Source organism: Heterodontus francisci, unplaced genomic scaffold (genome assembly GCF_036365525.1).
Source record: "Heterodontus francisci isolate sHetFra1 unplaced genomic scaffold, sHetFra1.hap1 HAP1_SCAFFOLD_938, whole genome shotgun sequence".
Taxonomy (NCBI): domain Eukaryota; kingdom Metazoa; phylum Chordata; class Chondrichthyes; order Heterodontiformes; family Heterodontidae; genus Heterodontus; species Heterodontus francisci.
Genome location: NW_027141911.1, coordinates 114445 through 133001, shown reverse-complemented (window position 1 = coordinate 133001; position 18557 = coordinate 114445). Strand labels below are relative to the sequence as shown.

General features: G+C 47.5%; 1 protein-coding gene across 1 annotated transcript in view; it reads right to left on the bottom strand.

Annotated features, from left to right (window-relative positions):
* The window catches only part of LOC137365642 (protein FAM227A-like), a 130026-nt gene that overhangs the window by 59356 nt on the left and 52113 nt on the right, over positions 1-18557 (bottom strand). Inside the window, exons 4-6 of the mRNA XM_068028011.1 lie at positions 7413-7477; positions 6725-6868; positions 1413-1511 (exon numbers count right to left, since the gene is read on the bottom strand). Coding sequence (XP_067884112.1) covers positions 1413-1511; positions 6725-6868; positions 7413-7477 — 308 coding nt within the window. The remainder of the gene's footprint in view (positions 1-1412; positions 1512-6724; positions 6869-7412; positions 7478-18557) is intronic.

Here is an 18557-nt window from a genome sequence, read left to right as displayed (position 1 = left end):
ACCAATTCATCTTCTCGACCACTCTTGCCAATTTGATTGGTCCAATCTATATGAAGATTAAAGTTTCCTACAATTATTACATTGCCTTTGTTACAAGCTCCATTAATTTCTTGTTTAATGCTCTGTCCAAGAACCAAGGTAGGTTCATCAGTAGAGGCTGCAGCTGCTAATTCCCAATTTTCTGTCTTTTTAATACACGCAATGGGGCAACATTATTGGTAAAATCATGTACGGCAGCAGTGCAGCAAGGTCACCTACTGCATTTCTATATATTAGCTGTGCAGTTAAGTCTTCTGTCGCATTACTGTCGAGTCTCAGTGCAGTCAGGTGTTCTGCTGCATTACTGTACAGCAGCACTGTGCTCAGCTCTCCTGCATTACTGTACAGCAGCACTGTGCTCAGCTCTCCTGCATTACTGTACAGCAGCACTGTGCTCAGCTCTCCTGCATTACTGTACAGCAGCACTGTGCTCAGCTCTCCTGCATTACTGTACAGCAGCACTGTGCTCAGCTCTCCTGCATTACTGTACAGCAGCACTGTGCTCAGCTCTCCTGCATTACTGTACAGCAGCACTGTGCTCAGCTCTCCTGCATTACTGTACAGCAGCACTGTGCTCAGCTCTCCTGCATTACTGTACAGTGGCAATGTTGCCATTTTGTAGGAGTGATCCTATCAGCCCCAATGACATAGAGACCTGGAGGCAATTTTGTCCCATTCCCCCTGAATCAAAAGTATGGGTACAGCACTGTGGTGGTTATGTTACTGGGATAGTAATCCAGACAATATGAGTGCAAAACTCACCATGAGAACTTGAGTTCAGATTCAAAAGAAAATTCAATTTTGGTTTTACTGACCACGAAGCTTGTTGAATTGTCATAAAAACTCAATCGGTTCACTCATGGCCTTTCTGATCATTTAGGACTGAGAGGAGGAGAAATTACTTCACACAGAGGGTTGTGAATCTTTTGAATTCTCTACCCCAGGGGGCTTTGGATGCTCCATCTTTAAGTATATTCAAGACTGGGATAGCTAGATTTTTGATCCCTCTGGGAATCAAGGGATATGGGGAGTGGGCAGAAAAGCGGAGTTAAGGTAGAAGATCAGTCATGATCGCATTGAACGGAGGAGCAGGCTGAAGGGTCTATGTGGTCTATTCCTAATCCTATTTCTCATGTTCTTAACCCAGAGCAGTAATATAAGCAAACAGTGATCGCAAGGTGCAATATACACACTGGGGGTTGAATGTAGACTTGCTGTTCACAGACTGGCAATGTCATTTTTGTAACGACCTACCCGGCCATTGAGAAGGCCACATCCACAGATGCAAGTTGTAATTGCAGCATATAAACAATCTGCAGTTCTTTGCTGACACCATGGTTTTAATGCAACCCAGCTATTCTCTCGAACCTCACCTGGTACATGTGCAGAAAGAGCCACCAGAAGGTGTCCAGGAGGATGTCCTGCATCAGGGTGGAGCTAAGCAACTGCTGGAACTCAACCAAGTAACCAGTCTGCAGAAAGAGAAAGGAGCTAGCATTAGCCTATGAGAGTTCAGTCTGGGGTGGGAGGGGGGAAATTGGGGGAAAGCGCTAGAAGATTAGGGGGAAGAAGCAATCTTAATGGAGAGCAGAAGCCTCAACCTTAACTGCTCCCACCTGTCACAAACTGGGTGGGGGGGGGGGCAGATAAAATAACAGGAGTCATTTCCCCTCTGATCCCCCTTCCTTCTGGTCTATCCCAATATTAACCTGCTCTTATGAGCATGGGAGCAGGACACAGACAGCAAGGAAGCTGCATTAAATATGCAGATCATGTCCAGTGATGTAAGCAGAATCCAATCTACAATTTTAATGTGAGGACTGAACAGGGGATGGAGGTGGGTGGGGTGGGGGGGGGTGCGCGGTGGGAGCGGGGTGGTAGTGTTGCTTTCCCAGCAGGCCAGATCTGTAGCTGGATCCTGAAGGTACATTTAAAACTCAGGAAGGGCACCCTTACATTGAATTAACCCACTGCCACCCTCACCCAATCGAGGCACTGACCTCTCATCCTCTCTCTCTTCTGACCACCCACTGTCACAGCCCCAACCTCCCAGCCTGCCTGAGGCCTCCTGCACCCTGGCCAAACTGTCAGGTGGGAGATGCAGCACTTTATTCAAAGTCATGCCCTATTAAGAACGCAGGACCTCCAAGTCCACAGTATTGCTGGGTTTTCCCCATGGTACCACTCTCCCCCACACCCTCTCCTCCCTCCTCTTAATATTGGGATAAAAGTGTCTGATTGCACGTAATGGGCTGAAATTTTGTGCTCATATCTAAGGCAGGTCTGGCGATGTGGGGGGGGGGGGGGGGATGGAGAATTGCCGCGGATTCATCTGCCCCGAAACTGGGCGCCATACTGCAATGTTCTGATTATGTCAGAGGTGGGGAGGTACCGATGTGACAGCAGCCTAATTTAAATTGATGAATGCAGTGATTTGAGATGTTACAAATGGCCTGTAATTTTGTGGCTGATGTACAGCAATCATGTGCCTTCAGTTTTGCAACCCTCAAAAGCTGGCCCAGAGGTCTCGGTGTCACGAAAGGGAAGGTAACCTGACCATAGCAGCATAGGGGAAGTGGGGGGGGGGGGGGGTGGTGGTGTGCTGTGGCCATTGCAACTATACTGAGTGTGCAAGGGGGATGTGTGTGTACAGAGGGTGCTCTGGAACGGGTGGGGTGGGGATGTGTATTGGGTGGGGGGGGGGCTCTGCAAGGGGGATGTGTGTATCGGGTGGGGGTTTGTGTATATCAGGGTGTTCTGCAAGGGGGTTGTGTATATCAGGGTGTGTTGGGAAGAGTCATTAGATGATATCATAAATGATGTCTCACACAGCTGGAAAGGATTGTAGACCAACATTAACCTTTAGTCTTGAAGCACATCAGCCATGCAGATGAGGAAAGATTGACAAACAGAGCTGCCTATGCAGGCTCATCTCTGCATTTAAAGGGAGCCAAAGGCCCCGGTGCACCTACCATGGGTCTCATACGCCCTGTGTTTTTGGATCCCCTTGGCATATTAAGGCACCTCCAACGCAGGCGGGACCAAGAGGCAGCTGCGTCTGACCCTGAAGCTCCAGGACTCGAACAGCAGCAGTCAGCCAGGCCATGAAGGGCCCAAGTGTACCAGAGAGTCTACAGGACTCACATCACTTACCTCCAGATGTCGAAGCAACACTGTCAGCGAAGACTATGGCTCTCCAGGGAGGCCATCATCGACTTATGTGGCCTTCTGTCAATCATTCAGGACTGAGATGAGGAGAAATTGCTTCACTCAAAGGGTTGTGAATCTTTGGAATTCTCTACCCCAGAGGGTTGTGGATGCTTCATCATTGAATACATTTAAGGCTGGGATAGATAGATTTTTGGTCTCGCAGTGAATCAAGGGATATGGGAATGGGCAGGAAAGTGGAATTGAAGCCCAAGGTCAGCATGATCGAATTGAATGGCAGAGCAGGCTCAATCGACCACATGGTCTACTTCTGCAGGATGATGTGCGACCAATGGGATTTGGGGATCACCCTATGCCAGTGGCCCTAAATATTACCGTGGCACTCAACTTCTACGCAGGGATCCACCAGGACTCCCAGACCACAGTCCCCCACTGCAGCTGTGCTGGAGGCAGGTTGCTGATCAGGACGCCCCTTGGCCCGAGATGACTTCAGCCTGGAGGGCCCCGGCTGCCTAAGGATTTCCTGGATGGGTGCAGGACACTCTTCAGGCGTCGCTGCTGTGCTGCTGGAGCTGGGCTCACTGGCGAGGGGCTGAGCAGTCGGAGTCCACACTAGAAGCGCCCTGAGGGGAACCTCCCAGATGTGGAGCACAGCCTCTCCTGCTCCCTCTCAAGGCTTGCAGGAACTTCCCTGCTCACCAGAGAAGGACCAGGAGCGGGAAAAGTCTCCAGGTGCCTGGTCCTTCTCTCGCCTTGCTACTGCTGATTTGAGCTCATGGCCAAGGTGAGGGTATGCAGAGGCTGGCGCATCTGTGGAATGCGGCTCTCCATGAGGATCGCCAAACTCTCAATGGATGAAGCCATGTGCTCGTATGCCTGGGACATGGCAGTAATCATGACATGGATGACTCTTCCATCGTCCGCTCAAGGCTGCATAACGTCTCTGGCATCTCCGCAAGAAGTTGCCTTACTTCTCCCTGCAATTCCAGCATGTCCTGTGCTGTTGACAACAGAGGCTTATCAATAGCTTGGGCCTCAGAATGGGCCTGGCCACCCACAGTTCTCCGGCTGTCAGAGGCCTCAGTTGTCACAGCCTCTGTCAGCTGCTCAGGTGGGTGTGCAGTGCTCTCACCTGCTAGTCATCCTGATTCTAAAGCTGAGCAGATTCCCATCAAGGTGAAAATATCTGGTGAAAGGTGCAGGACAGTCATGGGACGGTGTATCCTCTGAGTGTCCTTTTTCCAGTCACCTGTGAACTCCGACTTGTAAGATGCAGCAAAAACATGTGTGGGTTAGGCTGCACATATCCCATTATGGACAACATGACTGGCAATAATTACTCTCTTGTGCAGGGACCCCAATCTCCCTGTCTGATATTATGTGTACGCCTTGGCTCTTGGGTCTCGGATTCGGCCTAGCCACCTCCCTCCTGTCATGCGCCCTCTTCTCCTGCAAGATGATGGATGTTACAATTATAAATTGGCATATGTTTCACCCTGACTGTCCTGCTACCATGGGCCCCTCGTTACCAACTGGGGGGTGTAATATATCTCACACTGACTCACCCTGCCAGGGGATTTACTTGGGCTGAGATATAAACGACGGTGGCTTGTTTCACAAATGCAGTCATGCATTTAACGTGATTATGTTATTTTGTTATTAAGTTCTGATGAAAGGTCAAAGACCTGAAACATGAACTCTGTTTCTCTCTCCACAGATGCTGCCTGACCAGCACTTTCTGTTTTTATTTCAGATTTCCAGCATCTGTCGTATTTTGCTTTAGTATTATTACCTCACTGTCTCTGGAATGGCAATGACACCCTCACCATTTTGCACACCCTGTAGTGACACCCAAATCTCAACTTTGGAATGTGGCACTTAATTTGGCTGAACACAGGAGGTCATTGACCCTCTTCCTGCACTGCACCCAGTTGGATCAGGTGACCCCATGGCTGCTGACCTCCTCTGTGATTCCTGACCAGGCGTGCTTGGTCAGGCGGGAGGACCTCCTCTTGCCATCGCTGGAGAAGCCAACCTCCCACCCTTCCCTTGCAGCCTGGAGGAGAAACAGCAGGGAGGCGTTCTGACATCCTCAACAGTCTTCCCAGGGGGTTTTGTGTTGAGGTGGCGAGTGACTTTAATTTTGAAATGTTTCCGATGAATGAGTTGCTGTGGATAGCAAGGAGGGAGAATGCAGGGCTGGCAGGCTTTAAAGATGGCGCCAGCACCTGCTCCAACGTCAGCTGACGCCATGATTGGCATCTCACCAGCCACCCCTGTCACGTGACTGGGGTGGAGATGGCCACCTCCATTATGTTAAATGGCTGCCTGATACGTAATTACGGCGACGTGGCTGCTCACAAGACACGCGGGAACACTGCCATTTTCCGTGCCCGTTGCTGGTCCTGGCGGGACGGGTGGGGGAAGCTTATCCCAGCCCAGTGCAGATAGGTTTGGATGTAAGGGGTTGCCAGGAATGATCAGGAAATCCCTGTCGGGACAGATCCCTAATGCTGTTGTGCTTCCGGGCGAGATTCCCAGGAGCTGCTCCAAGGAAGCGATCAGGTAATGAAGCCAATTGAGGCCTAAATCAAGGGTCATTTTCCCCCAGCACTGCAACTTTCCCAGCATCACACACATTACCCACCGTCCCCCCCCAATCCCCTCCCCCACTTGCTTTGTCAGGAGCCTGGCAACGCTGCGGAGGTGGCATCTCACTGAGAGGTTGGCAGGCTGCGGGTGGTTGGATTATTTGGCAGCATCAGGGGTCCAGGAACTGCTGCAGGCATTCTTCTAGAGAGGTCACCCTTCCATCCTGAGGCCCCTCACAGTATTTTGCTGTAATTTTCCCATTGAAGAGAGAGTGCTTCGGAAGCACCTCCATTTACAGCAGCGCTCGCCGCTCCTGAGGCTGTCGGCCATCCATTGCTGCAGGCCCTCCTAATGGGCCTCGCGCTTCACTGGTCCACCCTCCGTCCTTAATTGGACAGCGAACTCTGATGTGGACAATTAGGAGGCCGCTTCATGCGGTGGGTGCATTGCTGGCAAACGTGGGCCCGGGTCCCACAAATGGTCCCAGTGTCGGAGTCCTGATACCCGCCAGAAAATTCTGCTCAATGTGTTCATGCCAAGCCAGTCTCGGTCAGGCTGAACATCTCCACTGCCTCCTCCCCAGCCTCAATCCTCAAACTCTCCAGCCCCACATTAATTCCTGCTCGGGTATCACCTGAACCCCACTGGGTGCCTGCCACCGGACTCTGCATCCCCCTCTGGCCCTATGTTCTAGCTCACAATCTCCACTGCTCTGAATCCTCCTCCACCAGTAGTGGCAGAACCTTCAGCCATCCTGTCTCCGCCCTCTCCCCAAACCACACTGCCACCTACCGCCTCTCCACTCTTCATAAACCTAATGTTTCAACCTCCTCGGCTGGTCAAAGCACTATTTGGTTTGGGCCCACACCATTAAAGTTCCCTGGGATGTTCTGTGTTAGGTAAATGGGAGTAATTGTTGACTGACCTGCTTCATCTGCTGCCTGCGGGCCTTGAGCACATTGTCCCAGATCTGGTGCAGTGCTGTGTCGTTGGGCAGTGGTGTGGGTTCCTGTGCATCGAACCCTGGGTACTGCTGAAGCTCCACCAACTTTGGCTCTACATCTGAACGCTAGAGTCAGATAGAAATTAGCATTAAAAAGTGGGAGATACAATATGAGAGCAAAATAAAACAAGGGCAGGAGAGAGGCAGTCCTCCACATTCTGCGGAGTTGATGAGAAGTCACCAGAAATCAAGAGCCCAAGCCATGCAGTGTCTCACAGAGCCATACCAAGCCCTTTCAAAGTCTATCTCTGGAAAATTGACAAAACCCCATTGTGCCAGACCCCAGTAACCATCGACTCTGAGTGTTTATGGGATGGATGGCCCGAGGTGTGCAGGGAATGGTCAGTGATTTTTGTTTCTTTCATGCATTCATTCATTCATGGGATGTAAGTATCACTGGCAAGGCCAGCATTTGTTACCCATCCCAAATTGCCCTTGAGTGTGCATGTGTGGGGGGATGGTCCGGAGGGTTGATGGGTGCCTCACAGTCTGAAATTTTGGCACCTTTCTATTTGTAAAACAGAACTGCTCTCAGTGCTGAACAGGAACTTTGGGCGAGTTTGCTCCTCACTTTGCCAAATGTAAGGAAATCAGATCAAAAAGCACCAACCTTGCTCTTTGGGCGTTTTTCCAAATGTATCTCAGGAAATTTCTGCACAATGGGCTGTCTCAGTTCTGGAAAATCAATAAACACCAGGCATAAATGAGAATGACACAAGCTACTGCAGCGAGTGAGGTAGCCTCCACTCCCAGGCCCAGCGAGTGAGAGTGCCTCCACCCGTCAATTCTGATCCCAGTGAGTGAAGGTGTTCCCAGTGAAATCACTCCCAGCCGCTGTGTGAGAGTGTCTCCAGTGCGAGTGACAGTAACAAAAATGGGGGTGCATTTCTACAAGTCTTTAGAGGCGGCAGGGCAAGTTGATCATGTTGTTAAAAAGCATATTGTATCCTTGGCTTGATAAACAGAAGCATACAGTACAAAAGCAAGGAATTTATGTTAAACCTTTATAAATCACTGGTTGGCTGTGATCAACCAGCGACAAGGTGACGACAGTCAGCACTGGTATTAGTGACACGGTAATGACAGTCAGTACCGGTATTAGTGACAAGGTAATGACAGTCAGTACCGGTATTAGTGACACGGTAATGACAGTCAGTACCGGTATTAATGACATGGTAATGACGGTCAGTACCAGTATTAAAGACACGGTGATGACAGTCAGTACCGGTATTAGTGACAAGGTAATGACAGTCAGTACCGGTATTAGTGACACGGTAATGACAGTCAGTACCGGTATTAATGACACGGTAATGACGGTCAGTACCAGTATTAAAGACACGGTGATGACAGTCAGTACGGGTATTAGTGACAAGGTAACGACAGTCAGTACCGGTATTAACAAAAGGGTGATGAAAGTCAGCACCAGTATTAGTGACACGGTGATGACAGTCAGTACTGGAATTAACGACACAGTGATGACAGTCAGTACCGGTATTAACGACACGGTGATGACGGTCAGTACCGGTATTAAAGACACGGTGATGACAGTCAGTACCAGTATTAATGACACGGTAACGACAGTCAGTACGGGTATTAGTGACACTGTAACGACAGTCAGTACCAGTATTAGTGACACAGTGATGACAGTCAGCACTGGTATAGTGACACTGTAACGACAGTCAGTACTGGTATTAACGACACGGTGACGACATTCAGTACCAGTATTAGTGACACAGTGATGACAGTCAGCACTGGTATAGTGACACTGTAACGACAGTCAGTACTGGTATTAACGACACGGTGACCACATTCAGTACCAGTATTAGTGACACAGTGACGACAGTCAGCACTGGTATAGTGACACTGTAACGACAGTCAGTACTGGTATTAACGACACGGTGACGACATTCAGTACCAGTATTAGTGACACGGTGATGACAGTCAGTACTGGTATAGTGACACGGTGACGACAGTCAGTACCGGTATTAATGACACGGTGACGACAGTCAGTACCAGTATTAATGACACGGTGACGAAAGTCAGTACCAGTATTAACAACAGGGTGATGACAGTCAGGACCGGTATTAACGACACGGTGACGACAGTCAGTACCAGCATTAGTGATACGGTGACGACAGTCAGCACTGGTATAGTGACACGGTGATGACAGTCAGTACTGGCATTAATGACAGGGTGACGACAGTCAGTACCAGTATTAATGACACGGTGACGACCGTCAGTACCAGCATTAGTGATCGGGTGACGACAGTCAGCACTGGTATAGTGACAGGGTGATGACAGTCAGTACTGGCATTAATGACACGGTGATGACATTCAGTACTGGTATTAGTGACACGGTGATGACAGTCAGTACTGGTATAGTGACACGGTGATGACAGTCAGTACTGGTATTAATGACACGGTGATGACAGTCAGTACAGCTATTAGTGACACGGTGATGACAGTCAGTACAGCTATTAGTGACACGGTGATGACAGTCAGTACTGCTATTAGTGACACGGTGATGACAGTCAGTACCGGTATTATTGACAAGGTGATGACAGTCAGTCCTGGTATTAATGACACGGTGATGACAGTCAGTACCGGTATTAGTGACACGGTGACGACAGACAGTACCGGTATTAATGACACGGTGACGAGTGTCAGCACTGGTATCAGTGACACGGTAATGTCAGTCAGTCCCAGTATTAATGACACGGTGACGACAGTTAGCACTGGTATAGTGACACAGTGATGACAGTCAGTACCAGTATTAATGACACGGTGATGACAGTCAGTACCGGTATTAGTGACAAGGTGATGACAGTCAGTACCGGTATTAATGACACGGTGATGACAGTCAGTACCGGTATTAGTGACACGGTGACGAGTGTCAGCACTGGTATCAGTGACACGGTAATGTCAGTCAGTCCCAGTATTAATGACACGGTGACGACAGTTAGCACTGGTATAGTGACACAGTGATGACAGTCAGTACCAGTATTAATGACACGGTGATGACAGTCAGCACTGGTATTAATGACACAGTGATGACATCAGTACTGGTATTAATGACACAGTAATGACAGTCAGTACCAGTATTAATGACACGGTGATGACAGTCAGCACTGGTATTAGTGACACGGTGATGACAGTCAGTACCGGTATTAATGATAAGGTGACGACAGTCAGCACTGGTATAGTGACACGTTGATGACAGTCAGTACTGGTATTAGTGACACAGTGATGACAGTCAGTACTGGTATTAGTGACACAGTGATGACAGTCGGTACCGGTATTAATGCAATGGTGATGACAGTCAGTACTGGTATTAGTGACACGTTGATGACAGTCAGTACTGGTATTAGTGACACAGTGATGACAGTCAGTACTGGTATTAGTGACACAGTGATGACAGTCGGTACCGGTATTAATGCAATGGTGATGACAGTCAGTACTGGTATTAGTGACACAGTGATGACAGTCAGTACCGGTATTAATGACACGGTGATGACAGTCAGTACTGGTATTAGTGACACAGTGATGACAGTCAGTACCGGTATTAATGACACGGTGATGACAGTCAGTACTGGTATTAGTGTCACAGTGATGACAGTCAGTACCGGTATTAATGACACGGTGATGACAGTCAGTACTGGTATTAATGACACAGTGACGATAGTCAGGACTGGTATTAGTGACACGGTGATGACAGTCAGTACCGGTAATAGCGACACGGTGACGACAGTCACTTCCGGTATTAGTGTCACGGTGACAACAGTCAGCACTGGTATTAGGAACACGGTATTGAGAGTCAGTACTGATATTAATGACACAGTGATGACAGTCAGTACCGCTATTAATGACACGGTGACGACAGTCAGTACCAGTATGAGTGATACGGTGACGGCAGTCAGCACTGGGATAGTGACACGTTGATGACAGTCAGTACTGGTATTAGTGACACAGTGATGACAGTCAGTACTGGTATTAGTGACACAGTGATGACAGTCAGTACTGGTATTAATGACACGGTGACGACAGTCAGCATTGGTTTAGTGACACGGTGATGACAGTCAGTACCGGTATTAATGACACGGTGACGACAGTCAGCACTGGTCTAGTGACACGGTGATGACAGTCAGTACTGGTATTAATGACACGGTGACGACAGTCAGGACTGGTATTAGTGACACGGTGATGACAGTCAGTACCGGTATTAGTGTCACGGTGACAACAGTCAGCACTGGTATTAGGAACACGGTATTGACAGTCAGTACTGATATTAATGACACAGTGATGACAGTCAGTACCGGTATTAATGACACGGTGACGACAGTCAGTACCAGTATGAGTGATACGGTGACGGCAGTCAGCACTGGTATAGTGAAACGTAGATGACAGTCAGTACTGGTATTAGTGACACAGTGATGACAGTCAGCACTGGTATTAGTGACACAGTGATGAAAGTCAGTACCGGTATTAATGACACGGTGATGACAGTCAGTACTGCTATTAGTGACACGGTGATGACAGTCAGTACCGGTATTAATGACACGGTGATGACAGTCAGTACCGGTATTAGTGACAAGGTGACGACAGTCAGTACCTGTATTAATGACACAGTTATGACAGTCAGTCCCGGTATTAATGACACGGTGATGACAGTCAGTACCTGTATTAATGACACAGTTATGACAGTCAGTCCCGGTATTAATGACACGGTGATGACAGTCAGTACCGGTATTAATGACACGGTGATGACAGTCAGTACCAGTATGAGTGATACGGTGACGGCAGTCAGCACTGATATAGTGACACGTTGATGACAGTCAGTACTGGTATTAGTGACACAGTGATGACAGTCAGTACTGGTATTAATGACACAGTGATGACAGTCAGTACCGGTATTAATGACACGGTGATGACAGTCAGTACCGGTATTAGTGACAAGGTGACGACAGTCAGTACCTGTATTAATGACACAGTTATGACAGTCAGTCCCGCTATTAATGACACGGTGATGACAGTCAGTACCGGTATTAGTGACACAGTAATGACAGTCAGCACTGGTATTAGTGACACGGTGATGACAGTCAGTACTGGTATTAATGACACAGTAATGACAGTCAGTACCAGTATTAATGACACGGTGATGACAGTCAGTACTGGTATTAGTGACACGGTGATGACAGTCAGTACCAGTATTAATGACACGGTGATGACAGTCAGTACCAGTATTAATGACACGTTGATGAAAGTCAGTACTGGTATTAGTGACACAGTGATGACAGTCAGTACAGGTATTAGTGACACAGTGATGACAGTCAGTACCGGTATTAATGACACGGTGATGACAGTCAGCACTGGTATTAGTGACACAGTGATGACAGTCAGTACCGGTATTAATGACACGGTGATGACAGTCAGTACCGGTATTAGTGACACGGTGATGACAGTCAGTACCGGTATTAGTGACACAGTGATGACAGTCAGTACCGGTATTAATGACACGGTGATGACAGTCAGCACTGGTATTAGTGTCACAGTGATGACAGTCAGTACCGGTATTAATGACACGGTGATGACAGTCAGTACTGGTATTAATGACACGGTGACGACAGTCAGGACTGGTATTACTGACAGGGTGATGACAGTCAGTACCGGTAATATCGACACGGTGACGACAGTCACTTCCGATATTAGTGTCACGGTGACAACAGTCAGCACTGGTATTAGGAACACGGTATTGACAGTCAGTACTGATATTAATGACACAGTGATGACAGTCAGTACCGCTATTAATGACACGGTGATGACAGTCAGTACTGGTACTAGTGACACGGTAATGACAGTCAGTACCGGTATTAATGACACGGTGACGACAGTCAGTACCAGTATGAGTGATACGGTGACGGCAGTCAGCACTGGTATAGTGACACGTTGATGACAGTCAGTACTGGTATTAGTGACACAGTGATGACAGTCAGTACTGGTATTAGTGACACAGTGATGACAGTCAGTGCTGGTATTAATGACACGGTGATGACAGTCAGTACCGGTATTAGTGACAAGGTGACGACAGTCAGTACCTGTATTAATGACACAGTTATGACAGTCAGTCCCGGTATTAATGACAAGGTGACGACAGTCAGTACCTGTATTAATGACACAGTTATGACAGTCAGTCCCGGTATTAATGACACGGTGATGACAGTCAGTACCGGTATTAGTGACACGGTGACGAGTGTCAGCACTGGTATCAGTGACACGGTGATGACAGTCAGTACTGGTATTAGTGACACAGTAATGACAGTCAGCACTGGTATTAATGACACAGTGATGACATCAGCACTGGTATTAGTGACACGGTGATGACAGTCAGTACTGGTATTAATGACACAGTAATGACAGTCAGTACCAGTATTAATGACACGGTGATGACAGTCAGCACTGGTATAGTGACACGGTGATGACAGTCAGTACTGGTATTAATGACACGGTGATGACAGTCAGTACCAGTATTAATGACACGTTGATGAAAGTCAGTACTGGTATTAGTGACACGTTGATGACAGTCAGTACTGGTATTAGTGACAATGTGATGACAGTCAGTACCGGTATTAATGATAAGGTGATGACAGTCAGCACTGGTATTAGTGACACAGTGATGACAGTCAGTACCGGTATTAATGACACGGTGATGACAGTCAGCACTGGTATTAGTGACACAGTGATGACAGTCAGTACTGGTATTAATGACACGGTGATGACAGTCAGTACCGGTATTAGTGACACAGTGATGACAGTCAGTACCGGTATTAATGACACAGTGATGACAGTCAGTACTGGTATTAATGACACGGTGATGACAGTCAGTACCGGTATTAGTGACACGGTGATGAAAGTCAGTACCGGTATTAATGACACGGTGATGACAGTCAGTACTGGTATTAATGACACGGTGATGACAGTCAGTACCGGTATTAGTGACACAGTGATGACAGTCAGTACTGGTATTAATGACACAGTGATGACAGTCAGTACCGGTATTAATGACACGGTGATGACAGTCAGTACCGGTATTAGTGACACAGTGATGACAGTCAGTACCGGTATTAATGACACGGTGATGACAGTCAGTACCGGTATTAATGACACGGTGATGACAGTCAGTACCGGTATTAGTGACACGATGACGAGTGTCAGCACTGGTATCAGTGACACGGTAATGTCAGTCAGTCCCAGTATTAATGACACGGTGACGACAGTTAGCACTGGTATAGTGACACGGTGATGACAGTCAGTACTGGTATTAGTGACACAGTAATGACAGTCAGCACTGGTATTAATGACACGGTGATGACAGTCAGTACTGGTATTAGTGACACGGTGATGACAGTCAGTACCAGTATTAATGACACGGTGATGACAGTCAGCACTGGTTCAGTGACACGTTGATGACAGTCAGTACTGGTATTAGTGACACAGTGATGACAGTCAGTACTGGTATTAGTGACACGTTGATGACAGTCAGTACTGGTATTAGTGACACAGTGATGACAGTCAGCACTGGTTTAGTGACACGTTGATGACAGTCAGGACTGGTATTAGTGACACGGTGATGACAGTCAGTACCGGTAATAGCGACACGGTGACGACAGTCACTTCCGGTATTAGTGTCACGGTGACAACAGTCAGCACTGGTATTAGGAACACGGTATTGACAGTCAGTACTGATATTAATGACACAGTGATGACAGTCAGTACCGCTATTAATGACACGGTGACGACAGTCAGTACTGGTACTAGTGACACGGTAATGACAGTCAGTACTGGTATTAGTGACACAGTGATGACAGTCAGCACTCGTATTAATGACACAGTGACGACAGTCAGTACCGGTATTAGTGACACGGTGACGACAGTCAGTACCGGTATTTAGGACACAGTAATGATAGTCAGTACTGGTATTAATGACACGGTGACGACAGTCAGCACTGGTATAGTGACATGGTGATGACAGTCAGTACTGGTATTAATGACACGGTGATGACAGTCAGTACCGGTAATAGCGACACGGTGACGACAGTCACTTCCGGTATTAGTATCACGGTGACAACAGTCAGCACTGGTATTAGGAACACGGTATTGACAGTCAGTACTGATATTAATGACACAGTGATGACAGTCAGTACCGCTATTAATGACACGGTGACGACAGTCAGTACTGGTATAGTGACACGTTGATGACAGTCAGCACTGGTATTAGAGACACAGTGATGACAGTCAGTACTGGTATTAGTGACACAGTGATGACAGTCAGTACTGCTATTAGTGACACGGTGATGACAGTCAGTACTGCTATTAGTGACACGGTGATGACAGTCAGTTCCTGTATTAATGACACAGTTATGACAGTCAGTCCCGGTATTAATGACACGGTGATGACAGTCAGTACCGGTATTAGTGACACGGTGACAACAGTCAGTACCGGTATTAATGACACGGTGATGACAGTCAGTACCGATATTAGTGACACGGTGACGAGTGTCAGCACTGGTATCAGTGACACGGTAATGTCAGTCAGTCCCAGTATTAATGACACGGTGACGACAGTTAGCACTGGTATAGTGACACGGTGATGACAGTCAGTACTGGTATTAGTGACACAGTAATGACAGTCAGCACTGGTATTAATGACACGGTGATGACAGTCAGTACTGGTATTAGTGACACGGTGATGACAGTCAGTCCCAGTATTAATGACACGGTGATGACAGTCAGCACTGGTTTAGTGACACGTTGATGACAGTCAGCACTGGTATTAGTGACACAGTGATGACAGTCAGTACTGGTATTAGTGACACGTTGATGACAGTCAGTACTGGTATTAGTGACACAGTGATGACAGTCAGCACTGGTTTAGTGACACGTTGATGACAGTCAGGACTGGTATTAGTGACACGGTGATGACAGTCAGAACCGGTAATAGCGACACGGTGACGACAGTCACTTCCGGTATTAGTGTCACGGTGACAACAGTCAGCGCTGCTATTAGGAACACGGTATTGACAGTCAGTACTGATATTAATGACACAGTGATGACAGTCAGTACCGCTATTAATGACACGGTGACGACAGTCAGTACTGGTACTAGTGACACGGTAATGACAGTCAGTACCGGTATTAATGACACGGTGACGACAGTCAGTACCAGTATGAGTGATACGGTGACGGCAGTCAGCACTGGTATAGTGACACGTTGATGACAGTCAGTACTGGTATTAGTGACACAGTGATGACAGTCAGTACTGGTATTAGTGACACAGTGATGACAGTCAGTACCGGTATTAATGACACGGTGATGACAGTCAGCACTGGTTTAGTGACACGTTGATGACAGTCAGTACTGGTATTAGTGACACGTTGATGACAGTCAGTACTGGTATTAGTGACAATGTGATGACAGTCAGCACCGGTATTAGTGACACGGTGATGACAGTCAGTACTGGTATTAGTGACACAGTGATGACAGTCAGTACCGGTATTAATGACACGGTGATGACAGTCAGTACTGGTATTAGTGACACAGTGATGACAGTCAGTACCGGTATTAATGACACGGTGATGACAGTCAGTACTGGTATTAGTGACACAGTGATGACAGTCAGTACCGGTATTAATGACACGGTGATGACAGTCAGTACAGTTATTAGTGTCACAGTGATGACAGTCAGTACCGGTATTAATGACACGGTGATGACAGTCAGTACTGGTATTAATGACATGGTGACGACAGTCAGGACTGGTATTAGTGACACGGTGATGACAGTCAGTACCGGTAATAGCGACACGGTGACGACAGTCACTTCCGGTATTAGTGTCACGGTGACAACAGTCAGCACTGGTATTAGGAACACGGTATTGACAGTCAGTACTGATATTAATGACACAGTGATGACAGTCAGTACCGCTATTAATGACACGGTGACGACAGTCAGTAATGGTACTAGTGACACGGTAATGACAGTCAGTACCGGTATTAATGACACGGTGACGACAGTCAGTACCAGTATGAGTGATACGGTGACGGCAGTCAGCACTGGTATAGTGACACAGTGATGACAGTCAGTACTGGTATTAGTGACACAGTGATGACAGTCAGTACTGGTATTAGTGACACAGTGATGACAGTCAGTACCGGTATTAATGACACGGTGATGACAGTCAGTACTGGTATTAGTGATACGGTAATGACAGCCAGTACCAAAATTAATAACACGGTGACGACAGTCAGCACTGGTATTAGTGACACAGTAATGACAGTCAGCTCTCGTATTAATGACACAGTGACGACAGTCAGTACCGGTATTAGTGATACAGTGACGACAGTCAGCACTGGTATTAGTGACACGGTGACGACAGTCAGTACCAGTATTAGTGATACGGTGACGACAGTCAGTACTGGTATTAGTGACACAGTAATGACAGTCAGCACTCATATTAATGACACAGTGACGACAGTCAGTACCGGTATTAGTGACACGGTGACGACAGTCAGTACCGGTATTAAGGACACAGTAATGATAGTCAGTACTGGTATTAATGACACGGTGACGACAGTCAGCACTGGTATAGTGACACGGTGATGACAGTCGGTGCTGGTATTAATGACACGGTGACGACAGTCAGTACCGGTATTAATGACACGGTAATGACAGTCAGTACTGGTATTAACGACACGGTGACGACAGTCAGCACTGGTATAGTGACACGGTGATGACAGTCAGTACTGGTATTAATGACACGGTGACGACAGTCAGGACTGGTATTAGTGACACGGTGATGACAGTCAGTACCGGTAATAGCGACACGGTGACGACAGTCACTTCCGGTATTAGTGTCACGGTGACAACAGTCAGCACTGGTATTAGGAACACGGTATTGACAGTCAGTACTGATATTAATGACACAGTGATGACAGTCAGTACCGCTATTAATGACACGGTGACGACAGTCAGTACTGGTACTAGTGACACGGTAATGACAGTCAGTACTGGTATTAGTGACACAGTAATGACAGTCAGCACTGGTATTAATGACACGGTGATGACAGTCAGTACTGGTATTAGTGACACGGTGATGACAGTCAGTACCAGTATTAATGACACGGTGATGACAGTCAGCACTGTTTTAGTGACACGTTGATGACAGTCAGTACTGGTATTAGTGACACAGTGATGACAGTCAGTACTGGTATTAGTGACACGTTGATGACAGTCAGTACTGGTATTAGTGACACAGTGATGACAGTCAGCACTGGTTTAGTGACACGTTGATGACAGTCAGGACTGGTATTAGTGACACGGTGATGACAGTCAGTACCCGTAATAGCGACACGGTGACGACAGTCACTTCCGGTATTAGTGTCACGGTGACAACAGTCAGCGCTGGTATTAGGAACACGGTATTGACAGTCAGTACTGATATTAATGACACAGTGATGACAGTCAGTACCGCTATTAATGACACGGTGACGACAGTCAGTACTGGTACTAGTGACACGGTAATGACAGTCAGTACCGGTATTAATGACACGGTGACGACAGTCAGTACCAGTATGAGTGATACGGTGACGGCAGTCAGCACTGGTATAGTGACACGTTGATGACAGTCAGTACTGGTATTAGTGACACAGTGATGACAGTCAGTACTGGTATTAGTGACACAGTGATGACAGTCAGTACCGGTA